Source organism: Cheilinus undulatus, linkage group 3 (genome assembly GCF_018320785.1).
Source record: "Cheilinus undulatus linkage group 3, ASM1832078v1, whole genome shotgun sequence".
Classification (NCBI taxonomy): Eukaryota; Metazoa; Chordata; class Actinopteri; order Labriformes; family Labridae; genus Cheilinus; species Cheilinus undulatus.
This window is the reverse complement of record NC_054867.1, coordinates 46,741,660-46,768,051: the sequence shown is the minus strand read 5'-3', so window position 1 is coordinate 46,768,051 and position 26,392 is coordinate 46,741,660. Positions and strand designations below refer to the sequence as shown.

Genomic DNA, 26,392 nt, shown 5'->3' with positions numbered 1-26,392 from the left:
AAAAAAAAATTCAGTTAAGAAAATTTAAAATATGAGATACAAGGTTGAAATTACAGGGTAAATGATCAGAATTTGGAGATTAAAATTAAGAGATAAAGAATTTGTTGAAAATATTAGATAAAATAGAATTCCAAGATATATCCATAGTTAAGTTCAAATGATGAGATATAAATTTACGCTTATGAGATCAAAGATCCTAATTCTGAGATGAAACAAATTAAATAAATTACATAGTTTTGCAGTCACAATAAGGTCAGACTGACTCTTTATCTCATTATTTACTAATCCCGTTATCATGAAAAAAGTAGAAATTATGGGACAGCAATTCATAATCATAAAGAAAGTCAAAAATATGAGATAAAAAGTCATAAATAAGATAAAAAAACTAAATCTTGAGATAGTCAAAACTATGCGATACATTGAAAATATGAATTGTCAAGTTATTTAGTCCAAATAATTTCAAGATCTCATAATTATTAGTCACTTCACATAATTTTTGCCTTTAAGTCTCATGATTATGACTTTCCGTATCATAATATTGATTTAATTTTTTTTTCTTTTCTTAAGTGACATAATTGAGCCTCCCTAAACATGTGGTGGGAAAATTAACTAAAAAAGCTGTAAAAAGGTAAAATCTTCATCTTCCATATATGTTTCTGTCTTTCTTAACATTTGGAATAGATTTGTTGTAGCATAAGTATAATTATTTTTGTCCATCATACCTTTGGTAATGTATCTAAGTATATGCATATATTTATTTAAGAGCCCTTTATATAAATATAAAAAATTAAATAAACAATTTAAAAAACCTACAAAAGGAGGGGTTTGAAGCAGCATATTGACAGAGAAACACAAGATAAAAAGCAACCTTCAGAATGAAAATCATTTTATTCACCTCTCTCAAACATTTTATTCAATCAAACCCACTTTGCATAGTCATTTTACTCAACAATGGTCCTCAATACAAAAGGCAGATAGTGGTCAAAAAACTTACAAGTACCTCTGCAAGTTTAAGCACTAAAACAAAACCCCAAAATAAATAAAACCCACTTACAATCACAATATTTCCTCCTTAAATAGTACAAAAGGTGAAGATTTAATACAGCTGGTTGCTCCGTTTTGATTTACCCGCTTCAGTCAGCAGATGTGTTTGCTTGTTTTACAGTTACTCATACTAAAACACTGATGAGAAACATCAGGAAATATGTCTAGATATAAACTATCTATATTATCATCTGCATTTTAATCATTTACACATATGTACAGAACATATTTAAGACTGTGCAGAAGCCTGAAATGACCTCAGACCTCCTCTAGCGCTTTATTTCACCGCACACTGAAGAACATTCAAGGGTCAAACGTCGGCCACAGAACGCCGGACAGTAAATTTGTTTGATTGATTGTCAGAGCATTTCAGGCTTGTGAATGTTTGATGAAACCCAAGATACTACAGTTTAAGTTGAAAGGCACAGAGAGCGATTTCACTGTCAGTAGATCTGCACTTTTATGGTGATGAGATGCTGTCTGCAGAGGCTCCAGGTCTCCAGTGTTCATCCGACTGTTAGTGGTTTGTTGTTTTCACATTAAGACTTTATTTTCCACAGCTGTAAAATAATCACAACAGATAAAACTTCAGTTGGAAATAAAAAATGAAGAAGGTTATTAGGAATTGTCTGACAACCCCACAAAACTTAGCAATTTAATACTCATGAAATAAAAGATTTAAACTTTGCTTGTAGAATAGAATGTTTTTTTTTTTTTTACTATTATGCAATGCAACAGTATTTAACATGCATTTCTATAACATGCATTCGCCAGGCATGCTTGATCTATAATGGATTGTTGGCTGTACTTTAAAAAGCTGAATATTCCAGAATTTAGTATCCAAAGCTACTAATTTGTAGCTTTGAAAAGCAGATGGATTAGCCCGTTTCTGTGTTTCTCACTGGCGAATCCATCTTGCAAAGCTCCCGTCTGAACCGTTTGGGCCAGGTTAGAAAGTGACAGGACCAATCAGCGACAAGGGGCAGTACTTTCGGGTGCGGCAGATTCGTGACATAAGCAAGCAGCAACAAGTGGCTGGTGCAGATATGGCAGAAGACATTAGCGTGGATGCTGCTAAAGCGCCAGTTTTATCAGAACTTGACGACATTTCTTCATTAAAAGAAGAACAAAGAGCAGCTCTGAGTTGTTTTCTTTTCAAAAAAGACAAAAGTCATGTACTGACATGTCTATAGTCACCATGGTTTGCGTTATGCTGTTCTCTATGGATTTACTCCTCGGTAGCAGCTACGTCACATTTTGTTGCTCTGATTGGCCCGTAAAGATGTGACAGACAGAACGTTCATCCAATCACCCTCCGAGGATTTTTTCAAAGCCTCTGCCCTTTCCCAAACGCTGTGTATGAGAGGTTTACCAGATGGATGCGGGAAACAAATCCATCGTGCGTGTCAGGTTAACTAATTTGAGTCTTAGTCACTTGTCATTCACCATATCCATTGCTCCTGCATTTCCCTTAATGCATATGATTTGGGTAGATCACACAAGTGACAGAAAATTGTACTACCATTGCAGACCCTGATGACTTGATATGTTTAGTTATCAACATGACTCACTCTGATGTTGAAGCCAAACAGGTCGCTGACCACAGCAGACACAGCAGAGAGGATGACCACTTTGGTGATGTTGTAGATCAGAGGGTTTACAGTCAGACCAAGCAGTCTGAAGGGAGCATCTAACTCCTGAGGGAGGAATAAGAACAAAATATAATTTTAATAATAAAATAACCAAGTATAAAGTGAAAAATCCTCACTTCTAACAACAGTGCGAGTACTGTGGTAGAGTTTAAGATTCATTAGAACGATTATGTTGAAAGTTTTGTTCATTTTCAAATTGATGTCTAAAGTAAAACACTGGACTCAAGTCAAAATCAGTATTTTAGAAATTAATATGCTTGTTAAATGTGCATGTGCATGTTTATCCTTTTGCTACATCACCTGTTCTTCTAACAACACTCTAAGTGTCTGAATACTGAAGACTTCGCTGAACTATTAAAGTGGAATTATTTCCAATTCTTGCTTTAAGTACATCTTAAGTTTCTAAACAGTGTGGGGTTTCTTCTATCTTATTTTGCACCTCAAACAGCACCTAACATTTCCATGCAGTTGTAGTTCATACAGAGTATAGCTTGGCATTGTCCTGCTGAAATAAGCAGGGACATTACTGAAAAAGATACTGCCTTGATGTAAGCATATGATGCTCCAAAACCTGTACGTACCGCTCAGTATTAATGATGCCTTCATAGATGTGCAAGTTACCCCTGCTATGGGCACTTACACACCATACATCATCACACTGGCTTTTGAACTTTATAACACCCTTCCCTTTTGAGCTTGGAGGACTCGATGGCCAACAATTTAAAATCTGGACTTGACAGACAACAGCAGTTTTCCACCTAAGATCAGTTAATCTCAGATGAGATCAGGCCCAGAGAAGTTAGAGATGCTTCTTGATGTTGCTGATACATAGCTTTTGCTTTGCATAGTACAGACTTAAATTGTAGATACTGTGACGTAGTCTGGAAGCTGAAAATGGTATACTTAAGAGTTTTTGAGCCCACACTGCAGTACCATCACAGAATGATGCCTGTTTTTGATGCAGTGTCACCTCAGGGATTGAAGGTCAGGCATTCTATGTTGGTTTTCAGCCTTGCCACTTACGTGTAGAGACTTCTCCAGGTTTTCTGAATCTTTTGATAATATTATTGCCTGCTACTGGTGCAATCCCTTAATCTCTTACAATTGCATGTTGAGGAACGCTGTTAGCCTATTTGCCCATATAGTCTTTCACAAAGCAGAACACCTCACACCATTGTTGACTGGGAATAGATAAGCCTTTCAGGAGTTCTCCTTTCACACCCAATCATGGCACTATCACCAGTTACAAAACTAACCCACTTACCTCTGGAATGTTCCAGGTTTTGTTTAGAGTATTTCACAACTTTCCCAGTCTTTTCTTGCCCATATAAATAGATTTTCCAAATGTGTATCAGACATCAAATTCAAAATGTGTGTATACTTAAAAATAATTGTATCCTCTATGCATTTATCCTGTAAAAACACAGTGTTCTGTTATTCCGTGATCCTACAAAGAGCGGTAACGTTTCCCCCCAGAAAAAACAAACAAACAAAAAAAAACAAAACAAAACTAAGAAACAAAGGCCGCTCATGGGGAAACTAACAAAAACTGCACACTGGACAAAACAGAGCTGAAAACTAAATAGTTTGGGAATTTCTAAAAGGTGGCAGGGGATTACGTTTTTCTAACGTGCCACCCACTAATTCTATCAAAATGATAGTTCAGTCAGGGACACTCTTGTCATACATTTTACTATTTGATTGAAAAATTAATATACAGTTTTAATTGGCAGAGAAGGCTCTGCTAAAAAGATGCTCCCTGGGTTAGTCAAGCAGCATGCTTTGCTTTCCAGGGAGTGTATAGCTAGAAACCCCCATATGGATAGATACACTTATGACTATGTGAATTGAATACAATGCAATTAGTTCAGAAACAATTAATCCATAGTAGCACAAGACTGAATAGGAGACTGCAACAAGCTGGAGCCATGAAGGAGGAGGAGGTTACGCTTCGCCAGCAGCAGCTGCAGTGTGGTGCGTCAGCATTTATGCAAGCAGGGATTAGTGAGAAGTACATCACATTTAAGTGGACTGCTCTGTTGAGAGAATGAGCTGGGATTGGCTGTGAGAGTTGGGAGGATATAATTGGGATCAGCTGACTATCAGCTGATCATGGCTGAGTGTATGATTTCCGTGTCCTACATGAACTAATGCTAGGCTTTATATAAACTTAAAATTTGACACTAAACAAAAACAGGTGGGAGCTGCTAGATTAAGGGGTAGGTAAAATGGAAAAAAACAATTTTTAAGTTTCCCCTACACTCATAGAAACAGGCACTTATAAACCAAATGTTTTCCTCAAACCAAACTCAAAGAAAGCAAACTGATGGCACTGACTCTCTGACACCCAATCAATGGGGCTGAGCACCCAACCTGCTCCCTTTATAGCGTCCCAGACCAGCTGATTGCTTACAGCCCTCAGCTGGGATCAGCCTTCACAGGTCAGGTGCACCAAGTTTTCCCTGATGAGCTGGGTCAATTGTGACTAGGTTTTTGTATAGAAAAAACATATTTAACTGGACAAATCTAGCTATCCATAACAAAGCTTCAAAGTCATGTATTTAAATCATGTAACAACCTGAAAATAAAACAGAACTGGAATACTGGAAACTTAAACAATATCCACTAATATCTTACCTTCATCAGTTTTGTAGCAAGTTTCAAAACATTGTTCACTATACTGAGCTCTTCTTTCTTATTGGGCTTTTTCTCCATCTTCAGATACAGATTGATCTGTGAACGAGAACCATTTTAAATACTGTTATTACTCAGAACACAATATTTGATTATAACTCTGCATTTAGTTGTATTAACTATGAATATGCTGCTGATTTGTCCATACTGTTTAACCTGCAGCTCTATGTGTTTTGCAGGTGCGGTTTTGTTACCTGCTCAGTGAGAAGCACTGAAGAGTTGCTGTACTTGCGGTTTGTCTCTGAGCCCAGCGTGGCGAGCCGCAGCAGAAACAGAATGAGAGAGGAGGCCCACACCATCAGCTCCCAGTTTGTCAGAGATTCGAGGAATGTCTTGTGGCTGTGCAGAAGCTGAGATGAGGAAAACAAAACAAAAATATGATTGCTGTTATAAAAATTGAGATTCATCTGCATCCACTAGGCCCGAAAATATCCCTAACCAAGCACTATTTCTTCTCTCCACTCTGGTGATATGATTAGATGGTGACATATCTTGCTCTCTTCCAGTGATTACAGTCTCATGTAATATTCACACTATTTGAACAGGGTTATTAGATTCATGTTCTGTCAGCAGATCAGATCTGCTGAATATGACCGACCTGGGCACAGATGATGACTGAAATAGACAGAGCGAGGAGGAAGATTGTGGAGACGATGACGTCAACGGAGCGCTGTGGTCCTCGTCTCTGCAGTGAACAAGCAGATCAATGATGCAGCGTAAGACCAACACGACCCTCTAGTGGTGAAACAATGAGCATTAGTAAAAGAACAAGAGGAGCACTGAGGAGGGAGAATACAAACCCTGAGAAAAGAGCGCAGAGACAACCACATCTTTATGTTCTGGACTTTCTTCAGCCTGAAATGAGGGATCTCAGACTTCTTGGCCTTGCGAGCTGAAGTGAGGTGGCTGAAGTATTTGGCAAACAAAAGCCTCTGTTAAGAAAAACAAGGAAATGGAGTGTCAAGAGGAGCAAAGAACTTTAAAGTACTTAAGAATCCAGCAGTTTTGGTTGATTTTGGCAATTGTTTGTTGGTTTTATTTGTTATTTTGTATCTTTTATGATACTTGATCATTGTTTGTCAGAGACTTTGTCATCTTTTGGCCATAGTGCTCTTGAAAATGGATTTTTTTTTCAAATCTCAATAAGCTTTTTCCTGGTTGAATAAAGGTTTAAAATAAAACAAACTGAGTCCAATTAGTTATTCTGTTCCGAAAGTCTGTAGATACTATATCTTATCTGCTGCTAGAGAGGAAAACCAACATGCACAAGGGCATAAATGGACTGCAGTGGATAATATTAAGTAAACTGCAACAAGCAAAACAACAGGAAAGATGCTGTTTGTTAGTTCTCTCTTATAACATTCTTACCTTAAAAAAGTAAATAATAACACATACCTGGAAAAAAAAAAAAAAAAAAGAGATCTCCAAGCAATATAGCTCACCTGTTTGTATGTCCTCTCAGCCACACACATCATGAAGAAGAACAGTCCTGTGAGGCAGACTCTTTGCACCGTTGTGATGAAGATAAAGATGTATGCCTGGGTGTCAGGCTGCCCCATAGCCATCTGAAAAAGCTCCAGTGGGGACAGATTGCCGAGGTTCGACACACCCAGACGTTGAGACAAGCGGAAGGCGAAAGGAAGCAGAGCTAAGGTGGCGGTCATAAGCCCTCCAAACACAAGGTAACCCACACCCTGCTCCACCAACTTCACCTGTCAACAGAAAACAACAAAGAGAAAATCAAATAGGGCTTACTTTTAAATCTTTTATGCTGATAAAAGAAGCACCTTTTTCGTGCAATTCTACAAATGTCTACCAGTGACTACGAATATTTGACTGTCATTTTCACCTGAATGTGAATAACAGATCTCAACAGTTGACTTTAGTGTACAATGGGATGGAACAAATATTAGTAAGGTAATATATCATGGTCCTGATTCATGAGATACAATTTATCACTCGTGACATATATCTAAACTCACTGGCCACTTTATTAGGTACACCTGTTCAATTGCTTGTTAACACAAATTGTTAATCGGTCAGTCATGGCAGCAGCTCAAAGCATTTGGGCATGTATACATGGTCAGGATGACTTGCTAAGGTCCAAACCAAGCATCAGAATGGAGAAGAAAGGGGATTTAGGTTACGATAGAAAGGTAACAGGAACTCAATAACCACTTGTGCAACCAAGGTATGCATAATACCATCTCTGAATGCACAACATGTCAAATTTTGAAGCAGATGGGCAACAGCAGCAGAAGACAACAGCAGGTGCCACTCCTGTTAGCTAAGAACAGGAAGCTGAGGCTACAATTCGCACAGGCTCACCAAAATGTGACAATAGAAGACTGGTAAAACGCTGCCTGGTCTCATGAGTCTCAATTTCAGCTGCCACTTTCAGATGGTAGGGTCAGAACTTGGTGTAAACAACATGAAAGCATGGATCCATGCTGCCTTGTTTCAACGGTTCAGGCTGGTGGTGTCTACTGATGGCTGTATGGGATGTAGTGGAATGGGAGACTTGCATTATGGATGTGCAGCTGACAAATCTGCAGCAACTGCGTAATGCTATCATGTCAATATGGACGAAAATCTCAGAGGAATGTTTCTAGCACCTTGTTGAAACTAGCCACAAAGAATCAAGGCAGTTCTGAGGGCAAAAGAGGATCCAACCTGGTACCTTATAAAGTGACAGGTGAGTGTATATTTCAGTTGTTGTGGCAACACCTTTCCTGATAGGTTGGTTGCATAGCTGTCAAGCTCAGTAGGGGGCGGGACTTCATGTTCTCACGGCCAGCAGCTGATGAGAGGAGGGGGCCGCTCCCTTGATTAAGCTGAGGTGGGCAGGTGTACTATAGGACGACTGCAAAGCCTGAAGCTACCTTGTGAAGAATTGTCTGGAGTGAACAAAGACTGTGTCTCCCGTTTATTTGCTGTTTCTAAGTCTTGTTTTGAGTTGTCGTAGTGTATTTATGTTATTAAAAAATGAACTGTTACTTAACAACAGTATGAGAAGGATGTGTCAGACCCGAAGCAGAGCGAGCTGGTCCAGCTGACATCACATTGTAGCTTTAAAGAGAAGATGCCTCCCTTGCCTTGAGCTTGGCAGCCTCATGCTAGCATCACACAGGCAGCAAACGCCTAAAAACTCTGGATAAGTATAAATATATCCCAGGGTTGTGTTTGCCTTGATACAATCAAAACAATAAAGCACTTTGAATAGATTTTGCTGGCAGTTTGAGTCACCTTATCACCATTTCATATCTTCTCAAGGTTTATGACATGGATAAAGGAAACATGAGGCAAATTAAAAGCACAAGGCAAAAAAATAATAAAAATATAAAATAAATAAATTAATCCAACTATGCGAAATTCAGACTCCCTTAATTTACTATGTATTTATGTCTTTGATGCTTTGTCTTTGCTCTGACAACCTACTGCTTCAACACCATATTTTCTCAGTTCAGGAGCCATAAATAAATGAATCTATCCATGCAGCTGTCTACCTAACCATCTATCTGAGATGTTTACCTCAGAATCTTTGAGGAACTTTTTCACATGAATAAAACCAACATAAAGAGGACATTTTACCCTCGAGAGGATGATCCCACTGATCTCCAATACTGACATGTCCACTTTCTTACACTCGCCCTGCTCCCATATTATGGCACTGACACGGTCCTTGGATGGGTGGCACGCCTGAAGCCACGACAGCTGGCTCTAAAACAAACAAACAGAATAGGCTCAATAAATAACATTTAGAGATCTCCAAAGTGTCAAAAAGGCAGGCTGGAGTTCCTCAGTGAGCTGAAGGATGGGTATCAGTACTGAGCATCACTGATAAATTCTGTATTGCATCTCTGGACATCCATGAATAAAATGTACCGATATTCTGATTGAAAAAAGGTAAAAACAAAGACAGATAAAGAAGAGTATTTTAGTTAATTTTTAAAATCTTACTCCATTCATTCCCTGCTGCAGACTCTCATCGTCACTGCTCATCGTGTTATTCTGTGGGAGCGTCATGCTGTTGTACCTCCCATTCACTTCACTGTCGCTGCTCCCTGTGGAGGCGGAGTCAGGACCTTGAAGAAGCTCCTCCCACATTGTGTCATCAGTGTCAGAAGCTGGTCGAGAGCCGACATTCGGCCTGAGGCGCTCCACCTCTCGAGGCTTCATCTTGGAGAAAGCAGCATTTCCTTCCTGTTTTCAGACCACAAACAGGTCTCGATCATGCTCAAATGTTAAAAGCTACATGATTTAAACTTTATCACTGTATAAAATCTAAAAAAATAACAGAAGGTGTAGGTTATCTTTATTAAACTTATTTGAAATGTGTTTATGGCTATCAAGGTTATTGCAATTCTTAAAAACAATAACATTTTTCGTGTTCAGGAATATGCTGTATTTGTGTTGTTTTCAATTGCATTTTATACACAGAAACAGTGCTGCGCATCCTAACCCTCTATTAAACAAAATTACATCTCACACATTTGGAAACTAGTTTTATGAATACACAAAATTTCAAGTGAGGTTTTTACCTGAGGTCTTAACGCAGGTTTGGGTTTAAACTTTTGATTTCTCTTCCAAACAGAGGACAGCGGTGGAGGTGTCTGCCAGGTTGGATCAGGATGTGGAAGCAGTGGAGGAGTCCCTCCCACTAGCTGTATCCCGTCCTCTTCCTCACTGGAGAGCTCGTCAGACGCCCCAAACCCTGACTTTCTTTTGGTCTGTAGGGAATATAAAAACATTATGGGAATAGAAAACTTTATGATGGCACCAAAAACAACCTGTAAATATATTTTTTGTGTTAGCCTGTGCATGTTGGATGTTTTTTTTTTAATCAAAAGAAATTCAAAAGCGTATAGCATGAAATTGAAATACCTATCAACTCAAATGTCCATACACCCATCAATCTACCCATTTTCTACACAGCTTCCCCCCGTTTGGGGCTGCGTAACTCAAATGTCTTTTAAATTACTTATAATGTTTTTTTCAGCACTGAAACACTAAAAAGCAGCGAAATTATCTGCCTGTGCAAACCTGTAGTTACAGAGAAATTAAACATCTTAAGATGAGTGCAGCAGGAGCACAGATAGCCTATTGGTTTAAGGCGTGCACCATGTGTGCTTGTGGCCCAGGTTCGAATCTGGCCTGCGGCCCTTTCCCACATGTCTCTGCCCACTCTCTCATCCCTGTTGCGACTCTATCCACTGTCCTCCTCTATCAATAAAAGGCACAAGAAGCCTGAAAATCTTTAAAAAAAAAAAAAAAGATAAGTGCAGCAGTGAATAAAATCCTGTTTCGTGGACATATTCACCCTCAATAATCATTTGTCAGTGTGATAACCTTCAAATCAAGAGTCTTATATTCAAAATGAACTGAGACTGTCATCAACCTGGGGAGACAGAGCCTTCTTCATAGCAGCCCCCTCCCTCTGCAACTCACTCCCAACACACATTCAAAACTGCACAGACTTATCTACATTTAAATCACTGCTGAAAACTCACCTTTTTAGAATGGGTTTTAATTTGTGATTGTGATGTTTTGTCTTTTGTGTTTGTCTGTCTGTTTGTTTATGTTGGCTTTATCTACTTTTAATCTTCATTTATAAATGTCTGCATTGTTTTTGTTTCTGCATTGTAGTGTCTTTGAGTTTTAAGAAAAGCACTTTATAAATAAAAGGTATTATTATTATCAAAGTGGAAGACCTCATTGATTGCTTAAAAACACATCAAACTAATTAGAAAATTTACAGTATTTTAAAGCTCTACGTTTTAGTTTGAATTTACTGTACCATCAACTATAATTATATTGTTTGCCATCATTTCAATAATGTTAATTTTCTACACAGACAGATGCCATATAATTTTCATAATACCCCGCTATAATGGTGACAATGAAGTGTTGTGTCTCTGATAAGACTGAATTAAAACTACTCTTCCTTTACTATATTAGTGCCACTTTATGCTGTAAAATGATTCAGGTTAGAAGCAATAATATACAGTATGTAGAGGCCTGAATTACAAAAGGATTGTGAAGCTTTTTCACCCACTAAACCAGTGCAAATAGCTCCAAAACACCCTGTCTAACACAAAAAACACAAATGATAATACCGCACTTAACTGATCTGCAGGTGGGGTTTGTGTGTATTAAATGAATCAATATGCAGTCATTTCAGGAAAAATTGTCCTGTCTATAAAAATCAGCCCCATTGCTAGAGTACCAAATACACAACCCTGGCGCCTGGAGTCTTTAACAGTTAAACTGAACTAATAATGACTGTTGAGAGTTGAAAACTGCACAGAAACATTTATAAGAGACTTCAGGCTCAAACTTTTCATTGATCAAGAGAATAATTCCAACTCTGTGTGGCTGAAAAATAAATCATCTGTAAAAAAGTTTGTAAGGTTTTTTTTTTGTTCTGAATTGCCCTCTTTCATCCCTTTCAGGTAGGAAGCTTTGTTTTAAATATTGAAACACAAATAGGAATGGGCAGAAATACAGTAATTCTGGGGCTTTAAAAAATAGCCATGGTGTTGCTTTAATTACTGTCAATAAGACTGTGCTGTTTGATGAGTGAATATTTATCTTAAATTCTAGAACGTGTCTGTGTCCACCAGCAGCACCACTGGCTGTGTGTGAAGATGCTGTAAAAGTCATGACAGAACTCTTGTTAACGATGTCAGGCTGAGTGTAGGAACAATGTACGTGAGCAAATACACTGGCACATTTATGCTCATGCACCATGGCCTGGCACAGCTCTGGCACTGCGCTCTGGTCCACTCTGCAGTCAAACTAATGAACATCGGCTGCTGGTTGTAATATGATCTACGGCAACACGAGTTAGAAAACACTTTAATTCTTTCTGGGTGTAGATCAGCGATGAGAAATGATAAGGTTTATTAATATCCACAGGTGCTGCATTCTTTTATAAGCCTGTATAAGATAAACTTGCAGATGAAGCTCGCCATCAAAGCACAACACAGAAATAATATTTAAGTCCAATTTTTTACATGTTTAAAAGCACACTGAACATTACTTCACATTTCCAGATCCCATATGATAATAGTTTTTCTTTTTTTTCATATCACCTCGGTGAGGAAGTGAAGGAGGAGGGAGTAAAAGAGATGGACAGGAAAAAGAGAGAACCTTTGTTTGATCCTCTGTCCTCGTGTTGCTCATTTTATGTACGTTTAAAAAAAATGCTTCAACTATATATCACTTTTTCACTTTTCAAACACCTGACGGTAATATCATATACCCCAGTAAAATATGGGGAGGGTATGACGGTATTTAAAAGTGGATACTGCCCAATCCTACACTCAAATGACATTTTTCATGTCAGGCATGAAAAAAATCTTTAAAAAGTTCACTAGTCACCTAGCTAATCATTTCTATGTGAAACTACTTCATCACCAGATTAGCCTAGCCAAGCTGAAGTTTTCCTGCATTTTTAATCTGTCAGGCAAGGGAGGGGTGGTGGAGAGGTAAATGTTACATCACAGCTTTACAACAATATACAGCTGTTTTCTTCAGTCACACAGAGGTTACTCAAGGGAAGATGAAGACATAATGTTTTAGTGGTTTTTATGCTGGGATTTCTTTCGTTTAATGAGCCAGGCCATATAAAAATTGCAGCCATCGTACCACATCTTTACAACAATGTACGGCTCTTATCTTTCATTTGCAGAATCACACAGAGGCTACTCAAGGGCAGAGGAAATTATGAGTGGGCTCTGGGTAAAAATTCAGGCTAAAGTCTGCATTGAAAATGTGTTGTGTTCACACTTCTGTCTCAGCCAGGAGAATTGAGGAACTTTTCAGGAGTTTTGTAAAAGTGTGAACAGGGCTCAAAAGAGCTCTGTGCAGAGTAAAGGTGGCGTGAGCTTCTCTCCACATTCAGACACAAAACAAGCGCCAACTACACAAAGAAGGTCAACATTGTATCTGAATGTATGCTTTGTAAATAGACTTATAGATGAAGCAGATAGCAAGTGTAAATGCACATTGTGTGGAGCTAGAAGTCACATTTTACCCTAGTGATTCAGGACTTAAGAGCACAAACAAAAAAAAAACTTTTACTTTGCTTTTAGTTTGGTTTGACTAATGAGATGAGTTACTGTACCCTTCTCTCTTCATCGCTGTATGATCGCTGGCTTTCTTCAAACTGCCAGGACTCCTGCTGCTCTGTGTCTTCACTGTCGTTCTTCTCTTCAGGTTTTTTCAGCCCTCTGCCCTTCCTTGGCCTGAAGAGTAAGATTAAAAATTAAAGTCAAAAATAAGCCAAACTACAGGACTGAGAATATTATTCAATATTAGAAACCCTAACACTGATATAAAGAGTATCTGTGTGGGTAATGCAGGAGTTAACCTGTTTATTATGAGGTGAGGACAACTGAGTGTGCAGTGCCTAACAATGAGATTCACCTCCTTCTGCGCGCAGGGCTTGCAGTGCAGCTGGCAGCTGGATTGCCCGAGGGCCACCGGCTGCACTCGGTCGACACAATCTGGCAGTGCACAGTGCCCAGCAGCAGCATCAGACACATGGGTCCAAACACCTCATTGGCACTTGCCCCGGGGATCTCCAGGTAAAGCACCACCGCTGCCACTGAGGGAAAACGTTTAGCAACAGTGAACAAAACAGTCCCTTTGGGGAGCCATTAAAGCAGAATTCATGTAAGGTAATGAGGTATTTTTTGGCTGTGCAGGTGAGATGGCTGATGATCTACTGATGCAGAACACAAACAGGGAATAATGAAGATTAAAAATACATGTCGTCCTTCTCTCTTTTTCCCCAAGTTTCTGAATTTATCCTCTGTTCTATCTGAATAAGTGCAGAGCATCCTAAAATGTAGCTTTTTGGAACACCCCTTTCAATGATTTAACGTTGATGAGCTTACCTTGCATGAAGTATAGCACAAGGATACATGAGGAGATGTACATGGAGGTCACCTGGATCCACCACTGGAAGAAGAAGGGGAACAGCAGCACTCGGACCAAACCTTTCCGAGTCAGAGCTGTCCAGGGACTCTCCGGTTTGGCTTTGCTGAATGTTGATCCTGAAGACAGAGGAAGCATTGAACTTCATAATTACTTTGTACAAATAGAAACTGCGAAGTGCAGAGAGAAGGACAGCAATAGTTAAACAGGTAAATGAAAAGCATGTGTTGACAGGGGAGGTAGAAAATATGTTCGTTAATATGTGGCATGAAAGAGTTGTTAATGAGTTTGATGTTAAATCTACAAAAGGTTGAAGTGACTGCTTATTGGTCTGTACCTCTTACTAAATCAACATCAATGAGGTCGGGTTTGATGTGGGTCGTCTTCTTTGGTTTGCTGTCCAAACCCTGCATGTAGCAAATGATATTCACAGCTTATGCAAAACAGAAATTGCACACACTATTATTTCTTTTGAACATATATTAGAGGAATCTTACATTTAGATCTGCCTGCTCCAGAGATTTCTCCCAGACTTGTTGATCGTAGGCTCCAATCTGTGCGAACAGCACAACTTTTTAAATAATTTTATTTTAATGACATAAATATATAAAAAATATATATATATATGTATATATATATATGTATATGTATATATATATATATGTATATATATATATATATATATATATATATATATATATATATATAAAGAGGTTTTATGGGTAGGAAGTCAGTAAGTGAAACATGAAACATGCCATGTTTATTAGCCAAAACACCAAAGCGAAAAAAAAAAAATATTTTTCCTGCAGGGAATAAAAACAGAAGGACTGGGCTACTATGTGTATTGTTATGAATTCATTGAGCTTTATGGGGATAAAAGCTGTCACCAGTAATGGGGTAAATAAGGGGTGAGTATGAGATCCATCCATCTATCCATGCATCCATCCGTCCATTATCTGGTGTACGACCAGGACTGGTTGCCACTTGATCACAGAGCTACACAGTCAGGATTGACTGATAATTAGGCCCAATATTAGGCATGTGGTCGATTTTTTTTCTTTGCAGATTGCCAATAAAATTAATTTAGGGATGTGAGATGTTATCAGTAGGATACTGGTAAATATGAAAAATTATGCCTATATTCACAAGAAATTTAACTGACCATATGTACAAGTAGGTTTGTTAAGTTTGAGGCAGGACAAACAGACCTATGTCAGTTTTAGTCTTTTCCCATGATCATCCCCATTCCTAAATATTTAATGTGTGTTCTATGCACTAAAGTTTGATTCTTTGTTCATTCTTGAATTTGATTGTGTATTCAATGAATTACTTTTAGATATCAATATTGGTTAAAATACCATTATATGGAAGATATGGAAGTCCATTCATTGTAAGTGGCCATTAAATAAATTAATTAAATATCAGCATTTAGGGTTTCAGCAAAAATCCATATAATGCATCCCTAAATTTAACTGTTAATAATCAATTAAATAGTTTGCTACATTGACTCCACTTTGAGGTGTGTCTTCTCCTCTAAATAGGTTTACACTCTCCACAGTCTTAATCTGAATCGACCTAAAGCACTCCATCCTGCTCATCTGCAACATTAAAGTGATTACACTACACATTAATGCACCAGTAGTTACAGTCTAATAGTACAATATATGATTCTGAGGTGCGGTTTTGTTGTATTTTGTATGTTTTGTTTGTTATAATGATATAATAACATTTTGGAAGACTTATATCAAAACAGTTTTACTCTGTGGTTGCAGCACTTTAACTTCAGTAAAAAAATAAATACCTTAAATGCTTGTCTTGAAGTTACCACAGCAAAACCATACTGAACCAAACTGGACTGCTTTGTGGAAACAGACCATACACAAGCACTGCGTGACAACACTCATCTAGGCATTAGAATGAGTTTTTTTTAAATTACCGCCTTTAATTTTTAAGAGCTTATAAATGTATGCTGTACTACAAACATACTTTATGGTTTACTAACTTTTTTCCACATTTAGCATTTTTATGTACTAATCTATAACTGGAGCTAGGGCTGAACAATTTGAGAAAATAATCTAATTGCAATTTTGATATGATGCAATTAGATTATGCTATAAATGCAATTTAATAAGCAATTATTTTTTTGTAAAGTTTTGCATCTTATTGTTTCCCAGCAGAAACAAGTAATAGATGAGTCCATATCATTACCAACACTATGTTAGACAGATTAAACTAGGGCTGAACTATTGAAGAAACAAAGTTAATTTCTGCTTGCTGCCTTTTTCCCAGAGGGTTTTTTCTTTTGTCTGAATATTTTACCACCTTCAGGACACAAAGTAGCTTAAGAATAAAGTATGATTAGATTTTCAAGCTTTGCATATTACATATTCATAAACTGCTCAAAACATGACCTTTTTGGTAGTCCTTCTCTGTGTAGAACCCCCCCCCCAAGGGGTGTTCTCCACTGCTGAGTGACATAATCTGCAAAAAACCTATAGGGATTCTAATAAGAAACCTTTTTGGAGTGACATAACAGTGCTAACCACTGCTCCACTGTGTAGCCTTAAATATTGGACTTAGATTTTAAATCATATTATAATAGCTTTTAAAACATAACTGGTAAAAAGTAAAGGTAGTGTTGTGTATCATAACATATCAAAGTATGTCTTTGCTAGTTCATCAGCTGTGTGTCACAAAAGTTTTCAACAGCCTGGTATTTGATCAGACTGACGAGACAGGTTTTGCAAATCAGAAGAACCACAGCTGGGCTTACATGATGAGAGAAAAATATGCAGTGAAGTACAATTTTAGTCTCAGTACATCAAAACTTAATCAATCACACACTTAAATAAACATGACTATGACATATAGTAATGTAAAAAAAACATTCAGATATATAATTTATTGGTGGACAGCTTTAAAATAGGGCTAGTAATTTAAATTAGCTTCATTTTATCTCTGTTACCTTCTCTTGGTACCAGGCTATTCTAGCCATTGTCCTCAGATGCTACAGGTGCAGTCAGCTCAGGTCATTTCACAAAGAGCACAGGAGAGAGAGCAGCGGGCACAAATCCGGGTCTGTTCCCTGAACAGAAAACGTAGGGAATGAACACAGTGTGACTGGGATAACAGTAACATAAGGCTGTTTTACTGCAAAATAAAACTTAGTATAAGTTTACGTTAGCTCTACCCGGGCGGTTACGGTGTAGGTACCTTTGGAGCTTCACAGGCACATCTTTATAAACAGGTAACTAAACACTAGCTAACTAAAGCTGTCTATTATCAACAGGCAAAAGTAACTCACCTGTTATGAACACGTTTGATCCGCGTTGGCACAAACTGGAGAACACCTTCAGCAATCATCACAAACTGGTTTTTAAACACTTTGTCATCAGAGTCAGGGGCGTTGCAGCGTCTTGTTGTCAGATTGAGCTAACGGCTAACGGCCCACTTTAAGCCAACCGCCACTTTTCGACGCAACAGAAAACTCGTAAATGCGCCATTTATTATTTGTCCTCCTTAAACTTACATGTCTTATTATCATTAATTTAATTCCGAGAATTCTTTTCCTTGGCTAACTTCAGTCTTGTTCAACATTTTGGCACAACCTTCCGCTTCCCTTTTCCGGGGTTTGTTGTGCTTAAAAGATATTTATCGTACCTGAGTACTGTCTGCCAGGCAGAATCTACCACTTCCAATCAGGACAAAACTCACGTTGTATTCATAGTTTGGCCGAAAAGATGCGGAGTACTCCTTGTTTTTACAGCTACAAGTAGTGCTCAAAATTGTAACATAAAAACCACATGAATTTGGTTTAACTCTTAGTGGCCGAAAGAACTTGCCACCTGACAGACAAATCTACGGATATAAAATACCCATGGAACATTTTCCCCCGAAGTTATTCCTAACATTTTAACCAATCAGCGCTCAGCATAGAGAGTAGTTGAGCAAGACGTGAAAAAATTGCTCGGGGATATGATTTATTCTACTGTTGAGTGCATAGATTTATCGTTTGGATTTTAGTAGCCTATTTATTTAGAGCAAGATTAATCTAACAAAAACTGTTTAAATATGTAGTATAAATACGGCAAAACGACAATGTGAATTATTTCTCCATGGTTTCTGTTCCAAATTTTCTTTATTGAAGAAGTTTCTGGTGAAACAAGGAATACAACTGCAATGTTTTACTTCATTTTGATCGACTTGATCTGGACCTCAAGTCCGTTATAAAGCATACACTGAATGTTTGAAATTAATGTTTGAATTGAATTGTTTCTGAAATTAAAAGTCAAATTTAGGTATTTTGACCATAGGTGGAGCAGTGGGGTGGCTTAAAGGGCTTAAGCCCTTAATGTTTTCTCAAAAGCCTTGACAATTTCAGCTTCGTAAAAAGTATGCTGTTATTGAGTGCTACGATAGACGTGCAAAAATAAATAGATGGTAATATAGAAATTGATGATGTTTATCACAAAATGGGGATTTCAATCTTGCAACCAAACTGAAACTGACTATTCATTTTACTTCTGAGAGCTTATAAGCATATGCTGTGGTATAAAAATGCTGTTGGCTATATTGACTGTTTTATTTTACATTTTCATAGACAAATCCATACCTGGGGCTAGAGCAATTTGAGAAAATAATCTAACTGCAATTTAGATTGCAAAAAATGCAATTGCAATTGCAATTGCAAAAAAACAAACAAAAAACTCATCATTATTCTGGCATTTGGCCAATAGAAATATATTTGGTCATCTTAACTGACCTAAAACAGGAAAAGTTTAGTCTGACTTAATGTCAGACAGAGAGAAAAAAGGTCATATGTATGTAAACTTCTGGTTTCAACTGTATATAGACATTCAATCAGTTCATTCAAATCTCCCAATGTCCTTAACTGACTCTTGAGAGTATGACATTTGAGTCCCAATCAGTTTCACAGCTGAATTAAACCAGTATAAGATCACACAAGACCGACAAAACCAGTGAAATATCATGGTTGGGCAGCTGAAAAGTTTTTATATTCTGCATATTTGCCTATACTTTCATGACAAATCTGGCAGCAGATATTCTGTCTGATATATATATTATTATGGGCAATTTTGGCAGTCTGTTTAAATGAGCTATTTAGTGTGTATCTTCAAAAATCTTTACTGTTAGAAACTTTACTGACTTATGCAGCTCTAGTGTCAATAGAGTTTGGTACTGATGAAGTATAACATCTCTTCTAGCCATATTGGAGGTAAATAAACTTGTATTGATTCTGAATGTACTAGAGATCTCGGTAAGACCGTTGCAGAACACTATGCCATACAGCAGTACTTTCTAAAGTGTTCATTGTTTAGCTAAAAGACAGACATCTGTACTGTGCTCATGATAAGGTCTGACAGCAGAACTCTGCCGTCCTGCAGGTCAGTCGACAGCTTGTCAAGCTGGAGACAGAGTCATTTTTCACTCGACTCCTGAGTGTCGGCTGACAGCTGTTCTTGCTCGGCTGCACACAGAATCTTGGCCTTGACCTTCTTATTGGAGGAGATGATAAAGTACGGGCTGAGAGAGGCGTAGCAGGAGGAGAAGAACACCCTCATATCAGCCACCACAGGCGACACCTTCGCCACCGTCAGCATATAGATCCAGATCACGTTGTCAATCCCGAAGAAGACCACGTAGAGGACCACCAGGGTGACGACTGTTTTGGCCGCTCTGGTCTCTCTGCTGCTGCCTTGAGCCTGACGGATACCTCTCACCTGGTGGCTGTGGCGGTGGAGGAGCAGTAAGATGTAGCCGCTCGAGCCCACCATCAGAGCTACAAAGACAAAGTCCCGCCCAGACACAGCCACCCCGTTTATCACGTAGGACAGGTTGTCTCTAAAGTCCACGTGGCAGAAGCCCAGGTTGAGGGTGAAGGCCGGGATGGTGCCGTTCCGTGGAGCCATGGAGAAGAAAGGGGCTGCGATACAGATGGCCATGTTGAGGAGCCAGAGTCCTGCGAAGGTGGGGAGCACAAGGGAGGGGAGGGCCGGCTTCAGCCTTGACAAATGTGGCCCAGCAGGGGCAATGGTCACTGCTTGAAACACGCTGAGCATGCAGGTGATGCAGACAGAGAGAGCCCGGCCGATGCGGTAGGCGTAGATAACCACCTTACAGCCGGGGTCATTGAGCAGGTTTCGGAGCCCGAATACAGTCATGGTCTGGGGGACGCAGCGGGTCAGAAGCAGCATCAGGTTGGCGAAGGCCAGGTGGCAGAGGATCATATCCACAGGAAGGAGCTTAGACTCCGTGAAAATGATGTGGGCGTACGCCAGAAGCACCACCATGTTCCCTAGAATGCCCATCCCTGTCTGCAAGAGGAAGGAGACCCCTTTGATGGTCACACATAGATCCATGAAAAAAACCTGCGTTAGCAAGGATTTACAGAGAGGAAAGAGATTAAAAGTTGTCGAAAATACACACGGTGTTTGTATAATACCTTAGACTTTTGTAGTTCCTCTCCAGGGACCAAATGGCACCTATTAGTCAAGTCAACTTCATTCTTATATGTAGCTCAATGTAAACAATGAAGGCTGGTCAAAGTGCTATACAGAGAAGAAACATGTAAATAGTAAACTACATTGCAATTAAACCTCATGGATGATATTAGAAGTTACAGTAAAATCTCTTGGTAAAAACATGATCTCATCTTAAAACAGAGGTCAAAGAGAAGAGATGAGTCATGAGAATAGAAGGCACACCTATTTTTTCCACAAGCTGTGCAAGTCTCTAGGCCAAAACAGGCAGATAACTGACATATAGAGAGCTATATTTACCATTTTTACTGATATGTTTGTCCACAAAGGTAAAATATCTTCACAGTATGTTTCTTAATGACCTTGATGAAGGTCTGCTTCAAACTGGATGCATGTTTTGCTACATGCAGAGGCTGTATGTCCTCTCTGGCTTGCAACCTTCACAGCTTTCATACCAGGTGCGTGTGCTGCACACTCAAAGAACTAACATCAGTTTTAATCAGAAACACTGAGTTGAACTTACTCAGTTTTTTGCAACCTGTTATAAACACTTATTATAAACAAGTTACTTGTACTCCTTGGCCATAAAAGCTAAGGTTTTTAGAACTTGTAACTTTTTTCACTCTAAGACCAAAATAGTGGTTAAAAAATTGAGTTGTGTTACTAAATAATCCAAAGTAGCTATTTCAGCTCCATATTTCTGAGTGGATACAACACATTTTTAGTTTTAAGTTAACAGTACTAGTTACTACTACTAAAAAAGTTTAAGTATTGCTTGTCCTTGTACTGAAATTATTTGACAATCATCCCTTAATCAGCACAGTTTTCCCAGAATGCCTCTGGGTATTATACCATACCACGAGTGAAGTTACTACCTCAGTTAAACAGGTCCTGCATGGGTGAGTGGGGGTGGTGAGGGGGTTCATGTTGAGTGAATGGAATGTTAAATTTAATGAGACATAAGCTTCTGGTTCGATGCATCACTAACGGACATCGTTGCAGATGGTTGCTTAAGTTAGACAACCTTATGTGGACTAAATGTCTTGAAATATTTTTTGAAGTTAGTACTTCTTAATTTTTTAAGTTAACCAGTTACCTATAATATTTTGAGTTCAATGTACTTATCAGGGTCTACAGTGCACTAAAGTTATTGAATTAGAAGTATTGCAAACTCAAAATAAATTATTTAGCTTAATAAAACTGCAAACTCAAATTAACATTTGAATCTCAGTATTGAACAATGAAAATAATAAAGTTGGCATCAGTATTTATTACTCAGAAATATTAAGTGAGTGTAATTACAGCACATTAAAAATGCACAAGCTATTTAAACTCACAACTCACAGTTTAGTTTACTTGTTATTTCTGTGGCAACAAGATTCCAATAATTATTTGTAAGAAAGCTTAACTCATTTTATTTTACGGTGCATGATGGCTGAATCTTCCTGTTGTCACAGCCCTGTCTTTCTTCATAGTTCTATCTCAGTACATCTTCCTATAAGTGAATCGATCTATTGTCTAGCTGAACTGAGCAGGGAAAGCTCAGAATAAAAGCATTCAGTATGACTAGGTGTGTTTCTCCACAGAAATGCTGAACTGGGCTTTTACTTTGAAAATCAGCTGAATCACTTGTTAAGGAGATTTGTTGAAGTTAAACTTATGAGGGTAGACATGGCTGTGACAGTGGGGAAATGCGGCCAACTCACATCACACAAACGTGGCATAAAAGCTGTGAGCGGACATGTGTGGCAAACATGTTCCCAGCTGTAAGTGGTTCCACAGGTTTGGAGCAGCAAGAAAGCCCAATGCTCTCTGGTTTTTAACCTTTTCAGCATAACCAGGAGTAGCTGGTTGGTCCACCTATGCACTCTGGCTAAATGGAGCAATTCACTTAAATAAGGAGCTGCCAAGGTATTCAATGCTTAAAAAGACTAAAATGTTTAAATCAATATTGTAGTGAACAGGAAGCCAGTAGGAAGCAAACTGCTGCATGTTGAACCAACTGCAGGCGTTTGTTAGACCAGAGGTTTCCAAACCTTTCGGCCTGTAACCCCCAAAATAACAGTGCAAGGGACTTAGGACCCCCGCTGTCCCTGGAGGTGGTTAAAGTGTGCATTCTTACATGATGCTTTTTGCACAGACATTTAGACACATGTCTTAGTTTTAAACTATTTTTATTTTAAATTGAACATATTTTATGGAATATAAAATATACCACTTTCAATCATTTTAACCCCTTAAGGCCTGGTGTATAGTATTTGAATTGATACACAGTTTTGTGAGACCTCTATCTGATAAACATAATCCATAATTTCCTTAAAAATCTTTACTATGCAATCTGACAGTTGATTAAAAAAATGGCCCCCAGTGGATTATCATTAGCCAGAAATGCCCAATGCATCAAATGTAATATATACAAAATATTTATGTTAAATTAATGGCAATTTTTCTTTTTTTTAGAATTAGGTAGAAGGTTAAATTAACATTTCAGTTCCAAAAATGGGGAATTTTCTGGTTATTATTTCAGTTATCAGGCTATAAATAAAGGCTATACATTTCTTTGAGGTTTTTTGGAAAGCATCCCACAACCCTCTTTCTTGTCTGGGGAACCCTAGGGGGTCCGACATCTACTTTGGAAACCACTGGGATCCACACTGGGTCCAAATCAACACACAAAGAGTTACAATAGTTAAGACAAGACTAGATGTCATTAAAGCATGTATTATCTTCTCTGCATCTTAGCAAATAGGCTATAATATTGTCTATATGGCTTAATAAAGATTGATTAGATGAGATTAGATTCCCTTAATTTTCCTTTTATGCATTATATAAAATAAAATTGTCTTCACTCTTCCAGCTTGCAGAATTTCAGTGCAACATAATGACACATGGTAAGAATAGTAAGCTAATGAAAAAGCTCAAATATGTATACTATATGCAAGGATAGAATAAAACAATAAGATTTAAAAGAAAAACGTCGATGAACAATCCCACTTCACATTCTCTATTTAAGCAGTCTGATTGCTGTGATAAAGAAGCTGTTTAACAGTCCATGTTTTGATGCCTTATCACTTTTCAAGACAGCATGAGTGTGCACATGTCCATCTAAATCTGCCTATCAAACTTAAGAACATGATCAAAAAACACCCCAAGACTCTTCAAAGAAAAATGAGAGGACTAATCTAAGAGTGCCCACATCCAGCAGCTCAGGCTGACCAAACATGATGCCCTGTCTTGTTTTCATTAAGATGAGGGAAATTTAAAGTCAGCTACGATGCAACAAAGAAACCTTAAAAGCCTGAAAATCATTTCACTATGCTAGAGTGAAAATGATACTCACCTGCAGTAGCAGATAAACAGTGAAGCATGTATTGCATTTACTGTTTAATAGACTGTGTAATTGCAATTTATAGTCTCCAATCCCCCTCGAGATCCTTCGCCAACTCTGCAGTGCACAGCCCACAGTTTTTAAAATTAAAGCAATAATCTAAATCTGACTCAGAGGGTCTCAGAGGGCAGGCACTCAGAGGGGAATAAAGCACCACTGAAGGATGCATACAGTTTTTAATGGTCAAGTCCAGTCAGCTTTGTTTGTGCAGCACATAAAAACAAGCCTGACTGTGCTTTACAAAGTCAAAAAGAATGACTTATGGCAAAATATTCACCTCTGATGATTTTAGATTCTTGAAGCTTCTTTTAAATCATTTAAGTCAGCCAAGTTATTTTTCTGTTGCCCGTGTTTCTTTCTAAGTAGCTCTAACTACACCGTCTGTTTCCACTGGAAATGATGGAAATTACAGCTCAAATTCTGCACAGGAAGTTAATCTGAATTTTGAGTTGTTAGAATTTCAATATTGAGGAATTAATTTGTTTTTTAAATCTGAAAGTCACAGACTTTCAGAGTGAGGATCCCTCAAGAAAAATAAATTTCCACTTCTTAAAAAATTTAACACCATCAGTTTTAACTAAACCTGAAGTATTTTTCAACTTGTTTGGTTTTACAGTGTATTAATTATTAAACTAACACACTGATTTCCCATCTGACAAACTGTCTGTGTTTCACTATAATTTCTAATGTGAAAACGTCACCCAGCACAACTCTTAAACAGTAACACATAACTTCAGCTCTATAACTGTAATCAGGTCTGGTAGCCTTTGCACAATGAAAACATGGATGTAACTTTAATAGCTGGCTAAAAGTCCACTCTATTTATCAAACTGATTTGACAGACACAGGCCCGCCTTTAGAATTGGCTTGGTTCCTGACAAAGCCAGAGAATGGGCCCTACCCAGCTATGATTTATTGATGATATCAGTGCATGTGTGTTGGATAAGTAGCACTGGTGCTAGCATGCTGGCTAACAGTTACCTCATTATGGAGCTGAAAAGTGTGTCAAGCTATGAACAGGTTCTGATGTTCAAATGACTTATCAATGCCACTTTTAAACCCCTTTTCATCACTGTTTCTGACAATTTTCCTACTTTAGTCATCTTTTTGCCACTTTTAACTGCTTTTCACGACTATCCCAGCTTTTATTGGCCCATTTTTGCATTTCTTAGACATTTTAACCCCTTTAAGCCTATTCTTGCCACTATTCACCATTTTTCCCCACCCATTCTCTGCCTTTTTTGCCTTTCTTGACCCATTTTGCCTCTTTTTAGCCACTTTTCAACACCATCCCAGCCTTTCTTGACCAAGTTTTGCCTCTTTAAATCCATTTTTGCCATTTCCACCAGTTTCTGCCTCTTTTTGCCTTTCTTGACCCATTTTTGCCACTTTTTAACTGTTTTTTTTTCTTTTTACAAATATCCAAGCCTTTGTTGGCCCATTTTTTATTTCTTTACCAATTTTTGCCCCTTTAAACCCATTTTTGCCACTTTTCACCAGCTTCCCACCCAGTTTCTGCCTCTTTTTGCCTTTCTTGACCCATTTTAATAATAAGTGGAGACAAAAATAGGAAGACTTTTTAATGGACTAAAACTGGACTAAAATGTTTTTGAGTTTTTGTCAACTAAAACTAGACGAAAACTAGAAAGCATAGAAATGACTAAAATATGACTAAAACAAAAAGGAATTTAATCCGAAGACTAAAACTTGAAATGGCTGTCAAAATGACTAATGCCTGATTGGCTGTTTTTATTTACATTGCATGAATATATTTCACATTCATCTGGGAAAGCTTTGATACAAGGTGTTTGAGGAGGGCAGGACTTTTCAGAAATTTCCTGGTGATTGAACGAATGTTCTGTCTGTCGCATTCAATACAGGCCAATCAGAGTGACAAGACAAACTGCGGTAGTAGGCATGCACAGTTACAGTGGTAACCTGAACTCGACAGGCAGGTGCTGTCACACGTGTGAACAGGGGAGCATGTTGTAGGATAAAACTCATTCCGAGGCCAGAACAAACCCATCTTCTTCACCAGGTAAAGCTTTCAGTGCTCTCGTTTTGATAAGGAAATGTGGCCCAGTTCTGGTAATACTGCTGTAACACTATAGCTACATCTGAGCTAATTGCTACACTGGTGGCAGCCATTGCAATCAGTTTCCAGTACAACT

The 26,392-nt window shown here is 38.3% G+C and overlaps 2 protein-coding genes across 2 annotated transcripts; both read right to left on the bottom strand.

Annotated features, from left to right (window-relative positions):
* Positions 1 to 896: 896 nt before the first annotated feature.
* On the bottom strand, positions 897 to 17,952 carry phtf1 (putative homeodomain transcription factor 1). The gene is made up of 17 exons (XM_041784000.1): positions 17,638 to 17,952; positions 17,299 to 17,418; positions 14,831 to 14,887; positions 14,671 to 14,740; positions 14,294 to 14,452; positions 13,821 to 14,001; positions 13,519 to 13,639; positions 9,932 to 10,120; positions 9,351 to 9,593; positions 8,982 to 9,110; positions 6,833 to 7,102; positions 6,191 to 6,322; positions 5,989 to 6,075; positions 5,585 to 5,740; positions 5,334 to 5,429; positions 2,616 to 2,741; positions 897 to 1,604 (listed from the first exon to the last, which is right to left on the bottom strand). Exons 2-17 carry the CDS (start codon positions 17,326 to 17,328, stop codon positions 1,584 to 1,586), a joined length of 2,067 nt encoding a protein of 688 aa, XP_041639934.1. The 5' UTR covers positions 17,329 to 17,418; positions 17,638 to 17,952; the 3' UTR covers positions 897 to 1,583.
* A 1,819-nt stretch (positions 17,953 to 19,771) lies between these two features.
* LOC121507471 (olfactory receptor class A-like protein 1) lies at positions 19,772 to 20,713 on the bottom strand. The gene has a single exon (XM_041783843.1). It carries the CDS (start codon positions 20,711 to 20,713, stop codon positions 19,772 to 19,774), a length of 942 nt encoding a protein of 313 aa, XP_041639777.1.
* Between the last annotated feature and the right edge of the window lie 5,679 nt (positions 20,714 to 26,392).